Raw genomic sequence first — 18,464 nt, 5'->3', positions numbered from 1 at the left:
ATTTTGACCTGGAAATGGCTTCTAATCATACATATTGTCGATCAAAACCCGCTCCTACACAAGTTCCGATCAACCTGAGGTGGTGCAATCGAGCATTACGACCGTTAACATCGATATATCTACGACTCGAAAAACACTGGAAAGTTTCCCCATTGCGAGACGAAGAGTATATTCGGCGGGCATACAATGGCGGCACCACTGCTTCTAATGGCAGCCAAGGTTTACGCAGGACCGCGCCCGGTTCAGCAAACGCGTCTGACTCGGAGTCATCGAAGGAAGACCCAACATGGGTCCCGGGTGATGCTGTACGGAAACCGATAAAACACAGGTACTCTGGACGAAGGGAGCGACCTCGTACGAACGGTCGCTCAAAAGTTGTTGTTAAAAGCCCCGAAGCCGAGAAACTTCAGCCCGGGCAATTCACAATTGCGACACCATTAATACTGGGGAAACGGCGCGTGCTCGACCTGGGAAAGACACCAGCTGCTGAAGATATCCGCAACGTGGAAAAAGAGCCGCCACAAAAACAAAAGCTATTTTCTTATTCGAAACATAAGTCACTAGGGAACAGTTGGAGTCTGAGCGAGATTGCGCACGGAATCGAGGATACATACAATGACCCATCGTATGTAGCGATCGTGCAAACCATATTCTCCGCTTGGGATACGTTCCTCAGAATGAGCAGCCCACAGCAAAGTCACGGTAGAGGTGCAAAATCCTTATTATCCATGGCTTTAAACACTACGTCCGAATATATTTTACACGAACAAGAACGGGTGAATAGTTTGGAAGAGAAAGAGGAGGAGATAGATGTTGCAGGTTTTATTATCACGGAATTGGAAAAGACATATGCAATGAGCAGCGATGGGTGGAAGCCGCTGAAGGAACTTGTTCGATCGCATGGCATCCATCTAATGTGCGAAGCTATTCGCAAACGATGGCTATCCCCTCAGCTGAGCCGCCGAATTGTCTTGCAGTCGTTTGCGCTCTCTGCCCATGACGCTGCAGGAGCGCTATTATCAGCTCTATTATCACTTTCTCCCATTATCCCACCACCTATCCGCTTGGATAGTGACTTATTTAAACCAAGCCATTCGGTTGCATTGCACACCCTAGAGACGTACGTGAGGTCCTCAGGAAACCTCAGTATATTCTTTAGGGAAATGGCATCCTTACTGGACCGAGGACGTTTGCCTGCGGAGTGGCTCGCGACAGATTCAATGAAAAATTATTTGACTGCTGCCCTGCAATCCCTCTCGACTGGCGATGAGCATTCGTTTGCATCTCTACGCCTCATCACATCGGCAATTCTAGCAGCTGCTGGCTCTAAGAGGACTATTTCTCCTAAGGTCTTAAAGAGCCTAAGACGGTCAAAACGTGGAACTCTTCAATGTCTCAAGGGGGAACGAGAACCAAGTTTTGCTAGCTCTTTGCCAGGTCGGGAGACCAATTGCCATGACCCGATCTCTATTGCACTCAGCAATAGTATTACAAGCATATTGACTGTCCTCTCCGCCTCGCACTTCGCTAAGTTCGGATTTGCAATGGCAAAAGGCTCAGCAATGTATAAGCTATTGACGTTCCTATCCACAATAGTACAGCGGGATGTTGAACAAGCTGCATTTGATGGGAAGAAGCACAAGCTAGACTTGCAGCCAACACGCGCGTGTGCCATTTTACTATCGGACTTTTTGATCAACTATTTGGATAGCTGTGGCAAGGGAGTTCGCAAGAAGGCTGTACATCACGGCCTACCAGTTATACATAACCTTGGATATTTAACTGGCATGCATAAAAATAAGAAAGAGCTTGTGGAAGAGTTATCCGCTTTCGTTTTACAGATCGCAAAATGCCTAGGCAGGGTACAGAGTGACGATGGATTTGAGGTGGCTAAACTGTTCACTCTAGCCTTCGAATGCTCAGATGTGAAAGGAGAACCTATCCTTCGAAGAGTGCTCAGCAAGGTAGCCGTGGAGATTGCTTTGAAGTTTGCCGAGTCAACATGTCTGCAAGATCATCATGACTGGGCCTCATATATTCAAGATCAGGTCGTTGCGTGCGATGTTAACCTGAATGACTCGGACGAGCTACAACCGCTGACTCCTTCACTGCGCCGCTCAGCAACTGGGTTTAGGTGGGAGGATGGCATTGGAGAGTGGGTTGCGAAAACACCCGTTTTCAGTCAAGCCAAAACGTCGAGGTCGGCCTCACCACTGCCGAACAATACTGCCTCTCAAGCTGCTCAGCCAGGTAACTACAGTAACCGGACTGAGATATCAGATTCCGAGGAGAGCGACTCGTGGTTCTCATCGGTATTAGAGCGAAACACCGAGAGCTCGAGCGTTTCATCGGACTATTCGGAGTCACCTCCACCTCCTAAAAGGAAGCGCTTGTCAAGCCATACTGAAGATCATCGCTCAAGGAGACCCAACAACATGTTACCCAACAAGGTAGAGCTGCACAACCCCCGTCGCTCGCAGCAACAGGCCCCGATACACTGGAATCCAGACATGGATACCCTTTCAGGCAGTGAATCTCAACGTTGCCGGCGTTCGTCCCGAAGGAAATCACCGCAGTCCCATGTTTCTAATATGGCTAGCTCTTTCCCGTCTTTATACCAGCAGCGGTCGAATGGAGAATTGGTAGCCACTGCGGAACGTGATACCTCACAGAGGGTCGCCGTTGTGGTTGAAGTCCCTCGTCTCCCTAAAGTGCCTACTGTAGAGGTGGTTATTTTCAAAGAAAAAGTGCATGACATAAACCGCAAGAAGCGCCGACACACCGAGCCCTTAGGAGTCAGGACAAAGGATCTCGATATATCAGAATACGAAGAAGACGAAGACGAGCAAGAGGACGATGATGATGATGAAGAAGAGGATATCCTCAGCCACGCTCCGGCTCTGAGCCAGCGTCTTCGGCAGAGAATACCACGTTATGCGACTTCCAGGCTACCCATAAGTCGTCTCAAGATGTCTAGAAATCCCCATCCCCGTCGATCGATGAGGTTATCCCTCGGCCAGCGTGAGATACCCTGCTCGGATGGAAGCGGTTCAAGTGACGATGAGCTGAGCTTCTGCTAAGCATGATATCATACATAGCTTCCCTGGTCGATGTCGTGCTTGCGGTAGCCTGTGTGTGACTCGGCGACCCTCCTGCCGGTTACCACTATCGCCCTTTAATGCATGTGTGAGGCGTTTTTGTTATTATTAGTTGCTTTTAATTGGAAGCCAAGGTGTTTTGCTACCATGGATCCGAACGCCTGTTTTTCTTTTGCCCAGGTTCCCTGTTCGTTGTTGTTTAGAGCTTCTCACATGGTTCAATGTTCTCTGGTTATACCCCCCGGCGTTTATTTGGTTTGAAACTCCACCTGTCGCAGCTTCCATTTACCAGTGGTTGAGCAGGCGTCGTTCGTTTCTTGGAGGCGGAACCGAAGCTGTCCGGTTTCATGTAATTGTACTATACCCATATAGAAGCTTTTGGCGAGATGCTTAATCCATTATCTTCATGTACGCTTGGATTACTTCTTTCTCAGCCGACTATATTCGTGTTGTTCTAGATGTTCCTATTGCATCAGGTTGGATTGCTTCAGCACAGCCCTCGCTCCGGGAGCACTAGCTGCGACTAAATAAGTGCCAGGCCTAGCTCTGCATCAGATATCAGCCATTCTATCACTAAACACAGACCTCAACCCATCTTCGATACCAAGAAAGTTTGCGGGGTAGGAATCCATCCAATGCCCAGAACACATATCCATATTGCTTCTACCAAAAAAAACATGTGGATAGGGACAAAAAGGCAAATACCAGGTCGGATTAGACCGATATCACCGGTGTCCATGGACCTTTTGATGGCTGATGTGGGTTCGTCAGAGTCTCGACTTATGCGCTCGTTTCAGCGGACACTTAGGTCTACGGAGTCCGACATCCTCTGGTTCGACGATTAGCTTTTGTTTCCACCGCCGTGAGTGAATTGGGTTTCGTCATGATATCGTGATGGTCAGGGCGAACTATCGTTATATGCGGCTATGATAAAGCCAGGGATAGCTCTGAATTATGCAACGGGGGGACAAGCTTGATTCTCTAGATGAAAGCTTGAAATTCATGCCATGGCCGCATGGCAGATGGTACCGGAATCAAGCATTCGGCCTTCTAGGCAGAGCAGAGACATATCCTTGTTACAGAAGACGAACGATATACGAGTATGCGTACTTACACACGGAGACACATTGCATGCACTCATGACAGGTCACACGGGACACGTTAGACTCCAGTGACGGGTATGTGATATCTGATATAGAAGGATGATATTTGTGTAATATTGGTCAGACCAGCCCACCCGGCTCCATCTACTCCGTATATCGGCCAGAATGGGAGAAGCCGTGAGCCATGGACGAGCCAACGTCCTACGGACTCCTGGCCAGACAGCTCATCCATGCGAAGTTTCGTAATAGGCGCCGGCAGACGATACTCCTCTTGACCTTGACTTTCGCCTTTCCAAAGGCAAAGGAGGTTGTTGTATCCCTTGAAACAGGGGCCTGGTAATCCCTCGAGCAGGACTCCCCCCCGCGCGGAAGAAAGATATCTGCTCCAAACTCGCTCACGTCTAGACCGCTGGACGTCTTCCTGATCCCTTCCATATCTCCAGCAGGCCGGTAGAGTGCCTCCGTAAGTGTATTCTCCGTATATGTGGAGTGCGTTGAAATCCTTAACTGGACTTTCGCCGTCAAGATTAGCACCGAGGTCCTGCCCTTGGGAACGCCCCAGGGACGAACTAGCATCCTAGGTCGGTTTCAGGTTCAGGGATTGAGCAGCGACTAGTAGGGAGCCATGACCGCGCATCCATGGGCGTTGAAGACTTCTTCTCCTCCTCATTCGCCTGTCCTCTTGTCTCTAGCTTTTCGTGGCTCCTCTGCCATGACTTGAGGCAAACTAACACTGGTCGGTGGCTGCAGGATCGACGGCGTACCTTGCATGTTCCTGCATGGTCCGACATGTTCCTCGCAGGTATCTTATACCCGCGTCTTCGGCTCAAAAGTGACTTGCAGGATACAAGCATATGGCACTAAGAGGCATGCCCCGGTACTTACTCGCGGGCCGTAGGAGGTTTCGCTCGACACTTTAATCCGCCCGAGTCAGCGAAGTAAAAGCCGTCTCCTACATTTGATGCTCATCTTCGCATATCCAAAAAGGCCCTCTCCTCCCTCCCTCCCCCTTGTTCCCTGCTCACCTGTGCGACGAGTGATCGGACTAAATGAGCTTCCAGGGCCCATTGGTTGCATTCGCGCACGGTGGTTTGGACTTGTCTCCCTCACGCTCGCTCTAGAGGCTGTGCCTTTTTCAATATCACTTCCCCCCTAACGATTTCAAACAACAACAAACCGAACCTCGAAAGGGCCCAATTAAACGACTAGAGCCTGTATCTGGCCTGTGGTCCCGTCATTCCTTGAGACACCGGTCTTATTTCACTCTTTTATCTGCCTGTCTTTCCCGCCGAAGTAGAGGCCATCGACTTGCTGTGCAGATCGAGACTCTTAAACACCTGATATCTTCCATCTGTCAGGGATCATTCTTTATTCCCACCGGAAGGCATCGTCAACAGCTACATACAGCCGTTCCCTCACTCATTCTCTTAACGCTCATTCTATATTTACCGCGTCTGCGTCGCTGAACACTTATCCCGGGTGCGCCGGGTCCAACACTATACTCTCGTTTCCAATTGACCCTCATTTCCAATTGAACACACCTCGCCATGAGGTCACATCTTCTTCTTGCGGCCCTGCTATCAGGCATTGCTGCTGCATACGACAAGGAATCGTCACATCGTGAGGAAGGGCCGTATATAATGCAACCACAGGAGGTGTACGACGATAAGGTTGCTCGATATTACATCTTATCCGGAGGCAGCGTCTTTGCCGTCATCCTCATCTGGTCCGCCGTTATTCGCATGTCCGCACACATACGACGCCTAACAAGTCTCTCAAATGATACTCAACGATATTTCGTTGCCGCACATAGCTTCTGGGCATGGATGAAGCGCCATGTCATGTACGCTCCTCTGTTCTGGAAACGGCACAATCGCGAATACCGCCTGTCTACTGCATTGAACATGGGGACACTCCCTACTCGCTTCCACACCGTGCTTCTCCTAATGGTTGTCGGGAGCAATGCGTTTTTATGTTGTTATAACCTCCCCTTCTCGAAACCTGAGCAGGAGTTTCTTCCTTCCATACGCAAACGGACTGGCACGATGGCAGTTGTCAACCTCATTCCTTTAGTTCTTATGGCTGGCCGAAATAATCCCTTGATCAAGCTACTCGACGTCTCCTTCGACACATGGAACCTCCTTCACCGCTGGCTTGGTCGAATTGTAGTTCTTGAGTCGATTGCACATACCTCCTGCTGGATGGTAGGCAAGGTCCATACTGGTATAGTCCCCCCCTGTCAACACCTGTTGAAATAGACTTCTAATCGAATACATAATAGATGGCTGGGCTGCGCTAATGGAGTCATTTGGCTCCAGCAGTTTGATATTAACTGGCATTGTGGTGAGTACCAGTCTCTTGAGTCTGCTATCTTCCACAAACGCTAACGTGATCAATATAGGCGACTGCCTGCGTCGTTGTCCTTGCTCTTCATTCTTTCTCAGTACTGCGCCACGCGTTCTATGAGACGTTCCTTCATTTCCATATTGCCCTTGTCGTGGTCTTTCTCACGTTCCTATGGATGCACTTGGTTGGCTACTCCCAGCTGAAATACATACTCGTCGCTATTTTACTATGGGCTTTCGAGGTAAGCGGCCTCAATCCCTTAAAAACCCCACCTTTTTCTCTCATGATATCTTGTGCTAACTCAACCACACAGAGATCTTGGCGTATCGTCACCCTCATCTATAGAAACTACCTGCGGGGAAGTACGACTGCAACGATAGAAGCTCTTCCCGGCGAAGCGATGCGCGTCACCTTGAGAATTGCACGGCCATGGACCTTTAGACCTGGCCAGCATCTATACCTATACATCCCATCCGTTGGTTGGTGGACATCTCACCCGTTCACGGCCGCATGGAGCGACGTGGAGGAAAGCGACTCAGATGAGAAAGGCCTCGTCTCGACCCGACAAGATATACTCGGCCTACAACGGCCCACGATCTCCCTCGTCGTCCGTCGAAGAACCGGAATGACGAATAAGCTATACGAGAAGGCTACAAAGAATGGCGCCACGAGCGTCACTCTCTCTGCCCTTGTAGAAGGACCATACGGCGCCGAACATGTTCTCGATTCCTACGGCTCGGTTGTTCTATTTGCTGCGGGTGTAGGCATCACACACCATGTTTCCTATGTACGACATCTCGTCGCCGGCTTCGCGGACGGGACAGTAGCCACCCGACGCCTTACTCTTGTCTGGACCATACAATCGCCAGAGCATCTGGAATGGATCCGGCCGTGGATGACCAGCATACTGGCAATGCACCGAAGACGCGATGTCCTTCGAATCATGCTCTTCATCACTCGACCACGTAACACCAAGGAAATTCACAGCCCCAGCACGACGGTCCAGATGTTCCCCGGAAAGCCTAACATCGGCACCATCCTTGATGGAGAAATTGAGAAACAGGTTGGAGCGATGGGTGTGATGGTGTGCGGAACAGGCAGTTTAAGCGACGAGATCCGATTTGCGTGTCGACAACGACAGACGCCAACGCATGTCGATTTTATCGAGGAGTGCTTCACCTGGTAGACCGGGCTGTCTAGGGTTTCGCACATCGACCATCGTCTTTGCCTGGTGTTCTCTATTATTTCACGGTTTATGGCTATTCTTCGGTATGGGGGCTAGGAGCGAGGCGTACTCATGGGTTTCGGTTACGGAGGTCTACGGAAAACACATTCATTACTTGCGATCATTATGCGTTTGCTTCAGAGGCCAGATTCTTTCTCTCACACTCTTTCATTCTTCCCTTCTTCTTCCTTCCTTGTCTATATACTTACCCACATATACATTTTATTCCCTATGCACATATGTATTATTCGATTTAGCTTGGAGATGCTAGCAGCGGTGTTGAATGTCCCTACAGATGCAGGACGGCTTCTGTTCCTTGTACTATCTCATGCACCATCTCAATAGGCCTGTCTGTGATCGCTTGCACGTTGACTAATGGATGGTCGATTTATCGTTTAAGCTTCTTCGTTGTTTTCTCCTCCGGTAAATCCGGCCCTTGGCGCTGCTCTTTACTTCCAGGTATCGACCACATTCACCACCCGGAAAACTCCCGGCTCTGACTCTGGCTCTGGCTCTGGTGATGCAATCGCACTACTTGACGTGGTATCTATGGCGGGGTTTATAGACAGCGAAAGGGAGTTTAGTGATTATAAATCTCGCGCCATTCATTGTCGTATTTATAAGCCTGGAAGCTGCCCCGCCTCCGTTCGGCCATAAATACGGACGAGGGGCCATGTTTACAATTCTATATATATACCTAGCTCGACTCTCTTTCCGTCCTCAGACTTGGTTTTTCGATTTCAATCCCTGATACTAAATGCTCAAGCGCCTAGGACAATTCACCAAACATCTACAATATCTTACCTCTCCATCCCTGAATACCATAACAATGGCAGCTCCCACTCCAGATATCACCCTCTATACCTCACAAACTCCCAATGGAATTAAAATTTCAATTGCCTTGGAAGAACTAGGGTGAGCCCACAGCACGCGGTATGCCCATGAAAAAATAACTAACTCGGCGCAACATAGCCTCCCTTATAAAGTTGAAGCCATCGAGCTTAGCACAAACGCCCAAAAGGAACCCTGGTTCCTCGAAATAAACCCCAACGGCCGCATTCCAGCCATCACAGACACATTTACCGACGGCAAGAAAATAGCCATTTTTGAATCTGGAAGTATCCTAGAGTACCTAGTTGATCGATATGATACGGAACATAAGATCTCTTATCCCAAGGGAACCAGGGAAGCATACGAAGTGAGCAGCTGGTTATTCTTCCAGAATGCGGGCGTAAGTTACATCTTAACACTCTTCGATCACACCGGTCCATGTGGCTGATATCTGGAATAGCTCGGCCCAATGCAAGGTCAAGCAAACCACTTCACGCGTTACGCTCCCGAGCGCATTGAATATGGCGTCAACCGATACCAGAACGAAACCCGTCGTCTCTACGGAGTCCTAGACAAACAACTTTCCCAGTCTAAATCTGGCTACTTGGTTGGAGATCACATTACCATCGCTGATATCTCGCACTGGGGATGGGTGGCCAGTGCTGGATGGGCTGGGATTGAGATTAATGACTTCCCACACGTGAAGGCATGGGAGGAGAGGATGTTAAAGAGGGAGGCTGTCGAGAAGGGTCGACATGTTCCTAAGCCTCATACCATTAAGGAGCTGATGAAGGATAAGGAGGCGATAGAGAGAGAAGCAGCTAAGAGCAGACAGTGGGTTCAGGCAGGTATGAAGAGTAATGCACAGAAATAGGCTGATCAGATGTTTTTTTAATTAATTTGAGATGGATTGCTTGACTTTTGTTATTATTCAAAATGCAAAATATCTGCTCCGACTTCAAAATATCCATATGATGTCATACACTTTAACGAAGATATTTGGGTCAGGTGATACTTGCAATGACTAAGCTATATTTCCTAATTGGGATACCTCAGCCCTGGCCAGGATATCTCACGTGACAGTGACATAATCATGCTGTAACTTTTCCCTTCGAGCTCTCGAGGAGCAAGAAGATATCTCGCCTCTTACCTTGCCACGACTGATAAATCATCTTATTTCACTCTTAACTAGACTGCAAATATCAGTGTCAGCAATCATCATGGCGTGGCGTAATCAAGGTATTACCGGATCTAACAATATTCCACTTGGCCGCCGCAGGTTCGGTGATGAATCAGGAGACGATGGGAGCTCTGCATCAACTCCGGCTCCCATGGATGCTGGAAGCAAGCGAGGCAGGAGTCCAGTGAGAGGTAAGTTCACCTGCAGTTTTGTCGCTATCACTGAAGCATGCCCACTAACGAGTCGATGTATAGCTGAACCTCCTGTCGATGGGATCAAAAAACGAAAGAAGCGTAATCGCTGGGGTGATGCCCAAGAGAACAAGGCTGCTGGCCTGATGGGTCTTCCGACTCTTATCATGGCGAATATGACGAACGAACAGCTCGAAGCTTACACTCTCCATCTACGTATTGAAGAGATCAGCCAGAAGCTTCGTATCAACGATGTTGTCCCCGCTGATGGAGATAGGTGAGTGATATCAGGCCCCCATACCCTATATTTCCTCCATCAGTTGACTAACACTGTTTCTCATCATAGGTCTCCCTCACCGGCACCCCAATACGATAACCTTGGTAAACGTGTAAACACCAGAGAGAACCGTTACCGCAAACGCTTGGAAGATGAACGCCATAAGCTTATTGAAAAAGCTGTCAAAGTTATCCCTAACTATCATCCACCATCTGACTACAGGCGTCCGACCAAGACCCAGGAGAAGGTCTACGTCCCTGTTAATGACTATCCAGAGATTAACTTCAGTATGATAACTAACCCTCTAACTCCTAACCGTCTGCTCTTTTTTTCGTTATTGTTCCAGGCTCGAGAATTTCTCGACCTGTTATTTCTTTGCATACTTTCATTTCTTTCTTCAACTCGTCATCATTCTGATGGCTTTTCTTATTTCTCTTCCCCTCTACATACTAACCCAGTTACTACTAATCCTTCCCGCACACTACTTATAAAGACTTCAAATACTAACACTGAGCCTCACTTGTGATTAAAAGTTGGCTTACTTATCGGGCCTCGTGGCAACACCCTAAAGAAAATGGAGACAGAATCCGGAGCAAAAATTGCCATTCGCGGAAAAGGCTCCGTCAAGGAAGGAAAAGGACGATCTGACGCCGCTCACTCTAGCAACCAGGAAGAAGATCTTCATTGTCTAATTATGGCAGATACGGAAGATAAGGTAAACAAGGCGAAGAAGCTTATTCACAACGTTATCGAAACGGTATGTCCCTCATTCTTTCCCTTAACGTACCATTTTTGCTATTATATCGAACAAACTAACATATCAAACTAGGCGGCTTCCATTCCTGAAGGGCAAAACGAACTGAAGAGGAACCAATTGCGTGAGCTCGCTGCCCTCAACGGAACCCTACGTGACGACGAGAACCAAGCTTGTCAAAATTGTAAGTGACTTACTACCCGTACGCATTGCCATTATCTATTTTATTGATAACTAACATTTTCTACTATATAGGTGGTCAAATTGGTCATCGCAAATACGATTGCCCAGAACAACGCAACTTCACTGCGAACATCATCTGTCGCGTTTGTGGAAATGCAGGGCACATGGCCAAAGATTGTCCAGACCGTCAACGTGGTACCGATTGGCGTAACCATGGACCCAGTGTTCGTGGTAAAGCCGTTGGGGGTGGAGATGCAGTTGACCGAGAGATGGAGGTAAGCTTTTGTTCCATCCCTTCTTTTTCTTAAACCAAACTTTTACTAATATTTCTCCTTAGCAACTTATGCAAGAACTCTCTGGTAATGCTCCTCTGCCTAATGGCGAAGCGCCACGACGCATCGAAGGCGGCGCCGGAGGCTACGGCCAGGGTAACAACTACGGCGGTGATGACGCAAAACCATGGCAACAGCGCGAGCCTGCCAGCAACACCCCTCCATGGCAGCGACGAGAGGAGAGATCTCGCGACGACCATGGACATCAGGATCAAAATGCGCCACCACCGTGGGCAGCTGGTGGCCGTGGGGATAGAGGTGATCGAGACAACCGTGACCATCACGGCTATCATGGCCGTGACTCCTATAACCCTGCCCCTCCCGCCGGCGGCCCTCCACCTTGGCAACAGGCCGCACCCCAAGCACCACCGATGGGACAGCCTGCTTATGGTTATGGCGGATATCAATTCCCGCCAAATCAGGCCATGGGTGCACCTCCTGGGTTGAGTGGTATCCCACCTCCACCACCTGGAATGGGATCTATGTTCGCTGGATACCCCGGTGCTCCACCACCTCCTCCACCGCCAGCCGATGGCCCACCCCCTCCTGTACGTTCTCCCGGCTTCATATACACATCGAACTGGACTAACAATTTCTACTAGCCTCCAAGTGAACAGCCTCCACCGCCGCCCCCGCCGTCGGCGTGATGTCGCTTGACAGCTTGATTCAATTGAACGTTTCCTTGGGAGTATTGCGTTTACTAACTACTAACCATGTATTTTCGTTCCATTCGGATTCGTTACTACTAACAGCCTCTAGGCAATCCTGTGTGATAAGAGGAGAAAATCGTGTTAACATCACTACTCTCTCATAAGCTTCGTTTATTGTACTAATTGAATATACTATTGTGTAGTTTTAAGGGAAATTGAAATTGGTATTCTTTTGTTCGATTGCCTTGTTCAACATATTCGAGGAGAATAACTGATCCATTGGACTTAGTAATTTGGCTGGGCTTAGCTCTGTAGCTGATGTATCATCATCATAGTTAGCCACATGAATTTCGGTGTGAGGGTGGCGTTTATATTTTAAACGGCCATGTAATTGAACAACTGACTCGAGTCTATGTCATCAACATGACTATCTTTATGTGCTACTCATTTATGCGTTTTACGACGTAGAACCGGTTTCCCTTTGGCAGCCGTTTTGGCGTCCGACTTTTCTCGGCATGCGTTGGGGTTTTGCCATCTTCCGCGGACCAAATCTTCGTTCTTCATGCGCTTCCTCTGCCTCCCATTCGCAGAGGGCATGGCATAGCCCGTGAGTCAACAGCTACATAAAGGGCGCCATTTCTCTCAGCTCGAGCATAGCCTGGATCGCAGCTTAGTGTACAGAAACACCCTTCGCGAGCTACCGCAGAGAACATGTCGAGAGCCTCGATATCAGGGCGTTCGGCCGGCGAGGCGTCGACGGCATCAATGAACGCCGCGGCTACAGAATCGAAATGGTGGAAGATCCGCTTCTTTCACGGCATGAAGAACGATATCAAGAGGCGAGCGCCGTATTATTGGAGCGATTGGAAAGATGCTTGGGATTATCGTGTCGTCCCAGCGACGGTATACATGTACTTTGCAAAGTATGATCCAGACGATGCAGCTTTTCTCTTCCCTTCGAACATGTTAACAAGAAGTCCTGAGAGCGTTGTTTGAAGGGGTCTCTATTGCCGTTAAGAAGAAACACTTACATGGTGAAATATAGTATTCTACCAGCTCTTGCTTTCTCACTTGATATGTTTGAAAAAACTCATATGAGCTACGGTGTCAACGAGGTGCTTCTGGCGTCAGTTCTAGGTGCCGTTGTGTTTTCTTTCCTAGCTGGACAACCATTAGTTATTGTTGGTGTAACAGGTTTGTGCCAATCCTATGCTACAGTCGATATCGGTTGGCTGATAAATGAATATAGGCCCCATCACCGTTTTTAATTATACGGTTTATGATATCATGGCACCTAGAGGAACGAATTACTTGGCTTTTATGTGCTGGATTGGAATGTATGGACGCTTCATCTAACTTCAGAGTGCGGTCTTTTGCTGATGAGCTGTTCTAGCTGGTCACTCGTGATGCATTGGGTTCTTGCTATTACAAACTCTTGTAATGGACTGACCTTCGTTACAAGGTTTTCTTGCGACATATTTGGATTCTATGTCGCATTTATCTATATCCAGAAGGGTATCCAAGTTCTTACTAGACAATGGGGAATGGCCGGCGAAACCTCCGCCTATCTCTCCATCACGGTTTCTCTACTCGTCTTTATGTCTTGCTTTATCTGCGGCGTCATCGGGGAAAGCAATTTCTTCAACCGCCATACTCGAAAGTTCATCGAAGATTATGGCACCCCTCTCAGCATCATTTTCTTCACTGGGTTCGTTCATATCGGCCAAATGAAGGGTGTTCACATCGAAACACTGCCCACCTCTAAAGCATTCTTCCCAACTACGGATCGTGGTTGGTTAGTGCACTTTTGGGATATTGGTGTTGGCGATATATTTCTCGCCATTCCATTTGCAATCCTCTTGACAATCCTATTTTATTTTGATCATAACGGTTCATGCTCCCTATTTTTACTACTTTTCTTATTAGGTTGCTAATGCTCCTCATAGTATCGGCGTTGATCGCACAGGGAACCGAGTTTCCACTCCGCAAGCCCGCAGGCTTCCATTGGGATATATTCTTGCTCGGACTGACTACAGGAATAGCAGGAATCCTAGGGATTCCCTTCCCCAATGGCCTAATTCCTCAGGCACCATTTCACACTGCTTCACTTTGCGTAACTCGCCAGATAGCGGATGAGGATGAGGCCCATAAGGGAAAGTCTGTCCGTATCATCGACCATGTTGTTGAACAGCGAGTCAGTAACCTGGCCCAGGGCCTTCTTACTCTTGGAACAATGAGTGGCCCACTCCTTGTCGTCCTACATTTGATCCCTCAAGGGGTAATGGCAGGCCTTTTCTTCATCATGGGAATACAAGCCCTGCTAGGAAACGGAGTGACGCAGAAGGTGAAGTTTTTATTGCAAGACAAGGAGTTGACTTCACCATCGAACCCACTTCTAAGAATCGAACGAAGAAAGGCAATTTGGGCATTTGTTTCAATCGAGTTGCTAGGATTTGGAGCTACCTTCGCAATCACACAAACTATTGCAGCCATTGGGTTCCCTGTCTTCATTCTTTTACTTATTCCGATCAGATCGTTCGTGCTTCCAAACTGGTTTACTCCGAGCGAACTATCTATACTCGATGCCCCTACCGCAAGCCCGTTTACCATGGAAAGCGTCGGTGGGACATATGGGCACGGCCAACATGAAGCACAGACTCATTCTTCTGGAGTGTTTGGTGATGCACATATGTCCCACAATCAATCTGGGGTTGCCGTCGTGGAGGGTGGAGTTTTGGCGGACCGTTTGGAGAACGGGGAGTTACATGAACTTCAATCGAGAAACTCTATGAGGAGAAGGAGTCGGACGGATAGATGAGCTTTGTTCTTTGCCGTTTATACGGACGGATTATCGATTGTTGTTGGCCTTTTTACATCAACTCCCCTTCTTAGATACCGTCGGAAACGGCTTTACATTTATCCTATCACGGATGACTAATATATGATTAAGTATCACATGATCATCGGCGGGTATTAATATAACACCGGAAGTCAATTTATAAGCAACAAAAAGTAGATGCAAACTGTGTAAACAAAGCAAAATATACAAACAGAGTAGACTCACCGCCTTCGACCAAAAATTATTTTCTGCCGTGATTTCTTTGATAAGATTCAACGACGAAGTGGAACAAGAGAAAAACAATGCGCAGCCATAACTTCTAGGAAGGCTTGAATAAAACTACGTGGAAATGGCCGGTACACTTAGTATAGCGTCAGATTCAGAAGAATCACGCTCTGATTCGTCGTCTATTGCACAAGATGACGTAGAGCAAGCTGTACTAGATGAAAGGCCCCAAAAGAGAAGACGGCTCTCTGATTCCTCTGAGGATACCCCGATAATTCCTCCCTCGACACATTTCCCTATACAGACGCAGTCACGAATTAAAAAGAAAGATGTGAAGAGTGCGGAACAGGAGGAGAGCGCATCCCTGGCTGATCCCGTCACAGCCAATGATGCATTTGCAATGGGACTTCAATCGGCAGACTCCTCATTTGCTTCTTTAGGCCTTGCTCCGTGGCTGGTTAGCTCATTGAAAGCTATGGAAATCAAAAGACCAACGGCAATTCAGAAAAGCTGCATACCAGAAATAATCCAAGGGAGGGACTGTATTGGTGGAAGTAGAACCGGTTCTGGAAAAACGGTTGCATTCGCTGCTCCAATACTTCATAAATGGTCCCAGGATCCATTTGGGATTTTTGCTGTTGTATTAACTCCAACAAGGTACGGCTATTTGTTTTAGACGAAATATACTCATTTCGGGATAATTTGGACGCTAATACAATTGAACCCCGATATAGAGAACTTGCGCTTCAGATTTTTGAACAAATTAGAGCTATTTCAGCACCACAGTCCCTTAAACCGATTCTAATTACTGGTGGAAGCGATATGCGCCCTCAGGCGCTTGGACTGGCCCAACGGCCTCACATTGTGATTGCAACGCCAGGTCGACTAGCGGATCATATTAAGACATCCGGAGAAGATACTATCGTTGGACTCAAGCGCGTCCGCATGGTAGTTCTTGATGAAGCAGATCGCCTTCTTGTGAGTGGACCAGGAAGTATGCTTCCTGACGTGGAGACATGTTTGTCTGCGCTTCCACCATCAACAGATCGTCAGACTCTCCTGTTTACGGCAACCGTAACCCCTGAAGTACGGGCATTAAAATCAATGCCTCGTGCAAAGAACCGACCTCCAATTTTTGTGACTGAAATCTCGACGGAAAATACAACAATACCCCCGACACTAAAGCAAAGTTATCTTCAAGTACCGCTCAACCACCGTGAGGCGTTTCTACACGTTCTCCTATCTACAGAGCGAAATTCTTCGAAACCCACCATCATCTTCTGCAACCGAACCAAGACTGCTGACCTCTTGGAGCGTATGCTCCGTCGGCTGTCACATAGAGTCACTTCACTTCACAGTCTGCTACCTCAGTCTGAGCGGACAGCTAATCTTTCCCGTTTCCGTGCCTCCGCGGCTAGGCTGCTCGTCGCAACCGATGTAGCTGCTCGTGGTTTAGATATCCCTTCTGTTGGGCTAGTCATCAACTATGATGTTCCCAGGAATCCCGATGATTATATTCATCGGGTTGGTCGTACTGCTCGAGCCGGGCGAGAGGGTGAAGCCATAACTCTTGTTGGACAAAGAGATGTCCAGCTGATTCTAGCGATCGAGTCTCGGGTAGGGAAACAAATGACAGCATGGGAAGAGCCAGGGGTGAACCTAGAATCTCGAATTGTGAAGAGTACGGTTTTGAAAGAAGTTGGCTCGACGAAACGAGAAGCGATGGGCGAGATTGACGAAGGAAGAGATGTATTAGGCCGTAGGGTTAGGAAGTTGAAAAAGGTCCGTTAGAATGGAGATATAATCTTTGGATAAGCAGCAACGCAGCCGACTTCTTTTTGGATACCTATTCTGAGCGTCCTTCCAGCTCCATATAAACACCCTTCCCTCGGTTGTGCTTGATTGATACAAAGCGACAGAATACAACATCCCCAGCTCATGCCCGGGCTTTCCTAGTCGCTCGCTTTTTAGCCGGTCCAGCCGGCTCGTTATCATCGTCTCCTCCCCTTTTTCGCTTCGAGCGTGGCTTCGCTACCGCAGGCGTCTTACCCTTTCTCCTCCCCTTCACGACAGTCTCAGGGGGAGAGTGACTAGCACTATCTTCCCCTTCCACCAATCCTTCGACAGTCGTCCCTTTGCTATCCTGGCGACCAGCGCCAGGAGTAACATCAGGCGCAGCACGAGCGGCTCTTCCTCGACGGGCTCCACGCCCCAATTTTTCGCCTTCTTCGGCGGCATCAATAGCTGCCTGCCGTTCTTCTTCCTCCTTCTGCGCCTTCAGCGCCCTTTCTCTCATTATCGCCCCCTTGTCTGCCCATTCTCCTGTTTCAAACAGCCACACAAACCGGAGTTCAGGGACCTGCCCGTCGTCCCCAGTTTGTGTGGGATCTCCAACTGCCTCGTAGCGGTAGTAAACCTTACGGCTATGAACACAATATCCTATTAGCAACGGAATATAATATGATATGAGGGAAGAAGGACGTATATCACTTACGGCTTCTCCTCCCCTGACCAACCTAGGCGTACGCGCCAGTAGTCAATGTCCTCTCCCTTATCTTCATAGTCGCCGACAAGCAACATCAAGCATCCCACTATCAGTTGCATAGATGTCAGCTTGAAGCTATATATGATAATACCTTTATAGCTGGAAGTACTCGGGAGGAGGGAAGGGATAACAACAATACCTTTTCGTGGATGTGCTACGGCTTTCACCTCAGCCGTCTCTGTTTCTGCTCCAGCTTGTATGCTGGGCTCTGGTGCCTTCACCACCTTGGGTTTCACCTCCTTGGCCTTTACCACTTTGGCCTTCACCTCCTTTGGCTTCACCACTTTGGGCTTTACCGCCGTGGCCTTTTTCGCGGCTTTGGCCTTTCTAGGGGCCATTTTTTCTTCCTCTTTGAGAAAGAATATGAGGGGTTAGATACCCTCTTCGAGGAAAGTAGATGTGGTTAAATCGGCCTTTGTGGATTTGAATGGAGGGATGTATCTGTATAGGATATGATACGATATGATATGATACGCTCAAAAGAGGAGATGAGGTAAAAAGATATCGGCAGAGAGGGTGTGGAGGAGACTAAGAAGAAAGGAAAGGAGATTTTTATATCCTGACGGGGTGATATATTCACTAACACAAAAATATCACTTCTCTGTTCTATTATATCCTGCTTGACCTTTAATATTGAGGCTGTGTTGCTTTCAGGCATGTCCTTGTTCTGCTCAATGCAGCTCAA

General features: G+C 48.3%; 6 protein-coding genes across 6 annotated transcripts; 5 read left to right on the top strand and 1 right to left on the bottom strand.

Annotated features, from left to right (window-relative positions):
- Positions 1-14: 14 nt before the first annotated feature.
- Positions 15-3,080, top strand: GIQ15_01102 (uncharacterized protein; the record flags this gene model as incomplete). The annotated part of the gene is made up of 1 exon (XM_033548519.1): positions 15-3,080. The coding sequence occupies one exon, from the start codon at positions 15-17 to the stop codon at positions 3,078-3,080; it is 3,066 nt and encodes a 1,021-aa protein (XP_033409470.1).
- Positions 3,081-5,748: 2,668 nt separating this feature from the next.
- Positions 5,749-7,733, top strand: GIQ15_01101 (cell surface metalloreductase (FreA); the record flags this gene model as incomplete). The annotated part of the gene is made up of 4 exons (XM_033548518.1): positions 5,749-6,424; positions 6,483-6,544; positions 6,603-6,788; positions 6,861-7,733. The coding sequence occupies 4 exons, from the start codon at positions 5,749-5,751 to the stop codon at positions 7,731-7,733; spliced, it is 1,797 nt and encodes a 598-aa protein (XP_033409469.1).
- Positions 7,734-8,601: 868 nt separating this feature from the next.
- Positions 8,602-12,167, top strand: GIQ15_01100 (zinc knuckle transcription factor/splicing factor MSL5/ZFM1; the record flags this gene model as incomplete). The annotated part of the gene is made up of 11 exons (XM_033548517.1): positions 8,602-8,687; positions 8,745-9,003; positions 9,064-9,451; positions 9,810-9,974; positions 10,038-10,251; positions 10,321-10,538; positions 10,785-11,008; positions 11,081-11,189; positions 11,261-11,463; positions 11,526-12,068; positions 12,123-12,167. 11 exons carry the CDS (start codon positions 8,602-8,604, stop codon positions 12,165-12,167), a joined length of 2,454 nt encoding a protein of 817 aa, XP_033409468.1.
- A 714-nt stretch (positions 12,168-12,881) lies between these two features.
- On the top strand, positions 12,882-14,988 carry GIQ15_01099 (anion exchange family protein; the record flags this gene model as incomplete). The annotated part of the gene is made up of 3 exons (XM_033548516.1): positions 12,882-13,093; positions 13,633-14,060; positions 14,117-14,988. 3 exons carry the CDS (start codon positions 12,882-12,884, stop codon positions 14,986-14,988), a joined length of 1,512 nt encoding a protein of 503 aa, XP_033409467.1.
- A 1,068-nt stretch (positions 14,989-16,056) lies between these two features.
- Positions 16,057-17,025, top strand: GIQ15_01098 (ATP-dependent RNA helicase DBP8; the record flags this gene model as incomplete). The annotated part of the gene is made up of 1 exon (XM_033548515.1): positions 16,057-17,025. One exon carries the CDS (start codon positions 16,057-16,059, stop codon positions 17,023-17,025), a length of 969 nt encoding a protein of 322 aa, XP_033409466.1.
- Positions 17,026-17,170: 145 nt separating this feature from the next.
- On the bottom strand, positions 17,171-18,117 carry GIQ15_01097 (uncharacterized protein; the record flags this gene model as incomplete). The annotated part of the gene is made up of 3 exons (XM_033548514.1): positions 17,171-17,657; positions 17,729-17,825; positions 17,889-18,117. The coding sequence occupies 3 exons, from the start codon at positions 18,115-18,117 to the stop codon at positions 17,171-17,173; spliced, it is 813 nt and encodes a 270-aa protein (XP_033409465.1).
- Positions 18,118-18,464: the final 347 nt, after the last annotated feature.

Source organism: Arthroderma uncinatum (genome assembly GCF_011692745.1).
Source record: "Arthroderma uncinatum strain CBS 119779 chromosome Unknown scaffold1, whole genome shotgun sequence".
Taxonomy (NCBI): domain Eukaryota; kingdom Fungi; phylum Ascomycota; class Eurotiomycetes; order Onygenales; family Arthrodermataceae; genus Arthroderma; species Arthroderma uncinatum.
This window is presented reverse-complemented; position numbering and strand designations above follow the sequence as displayed.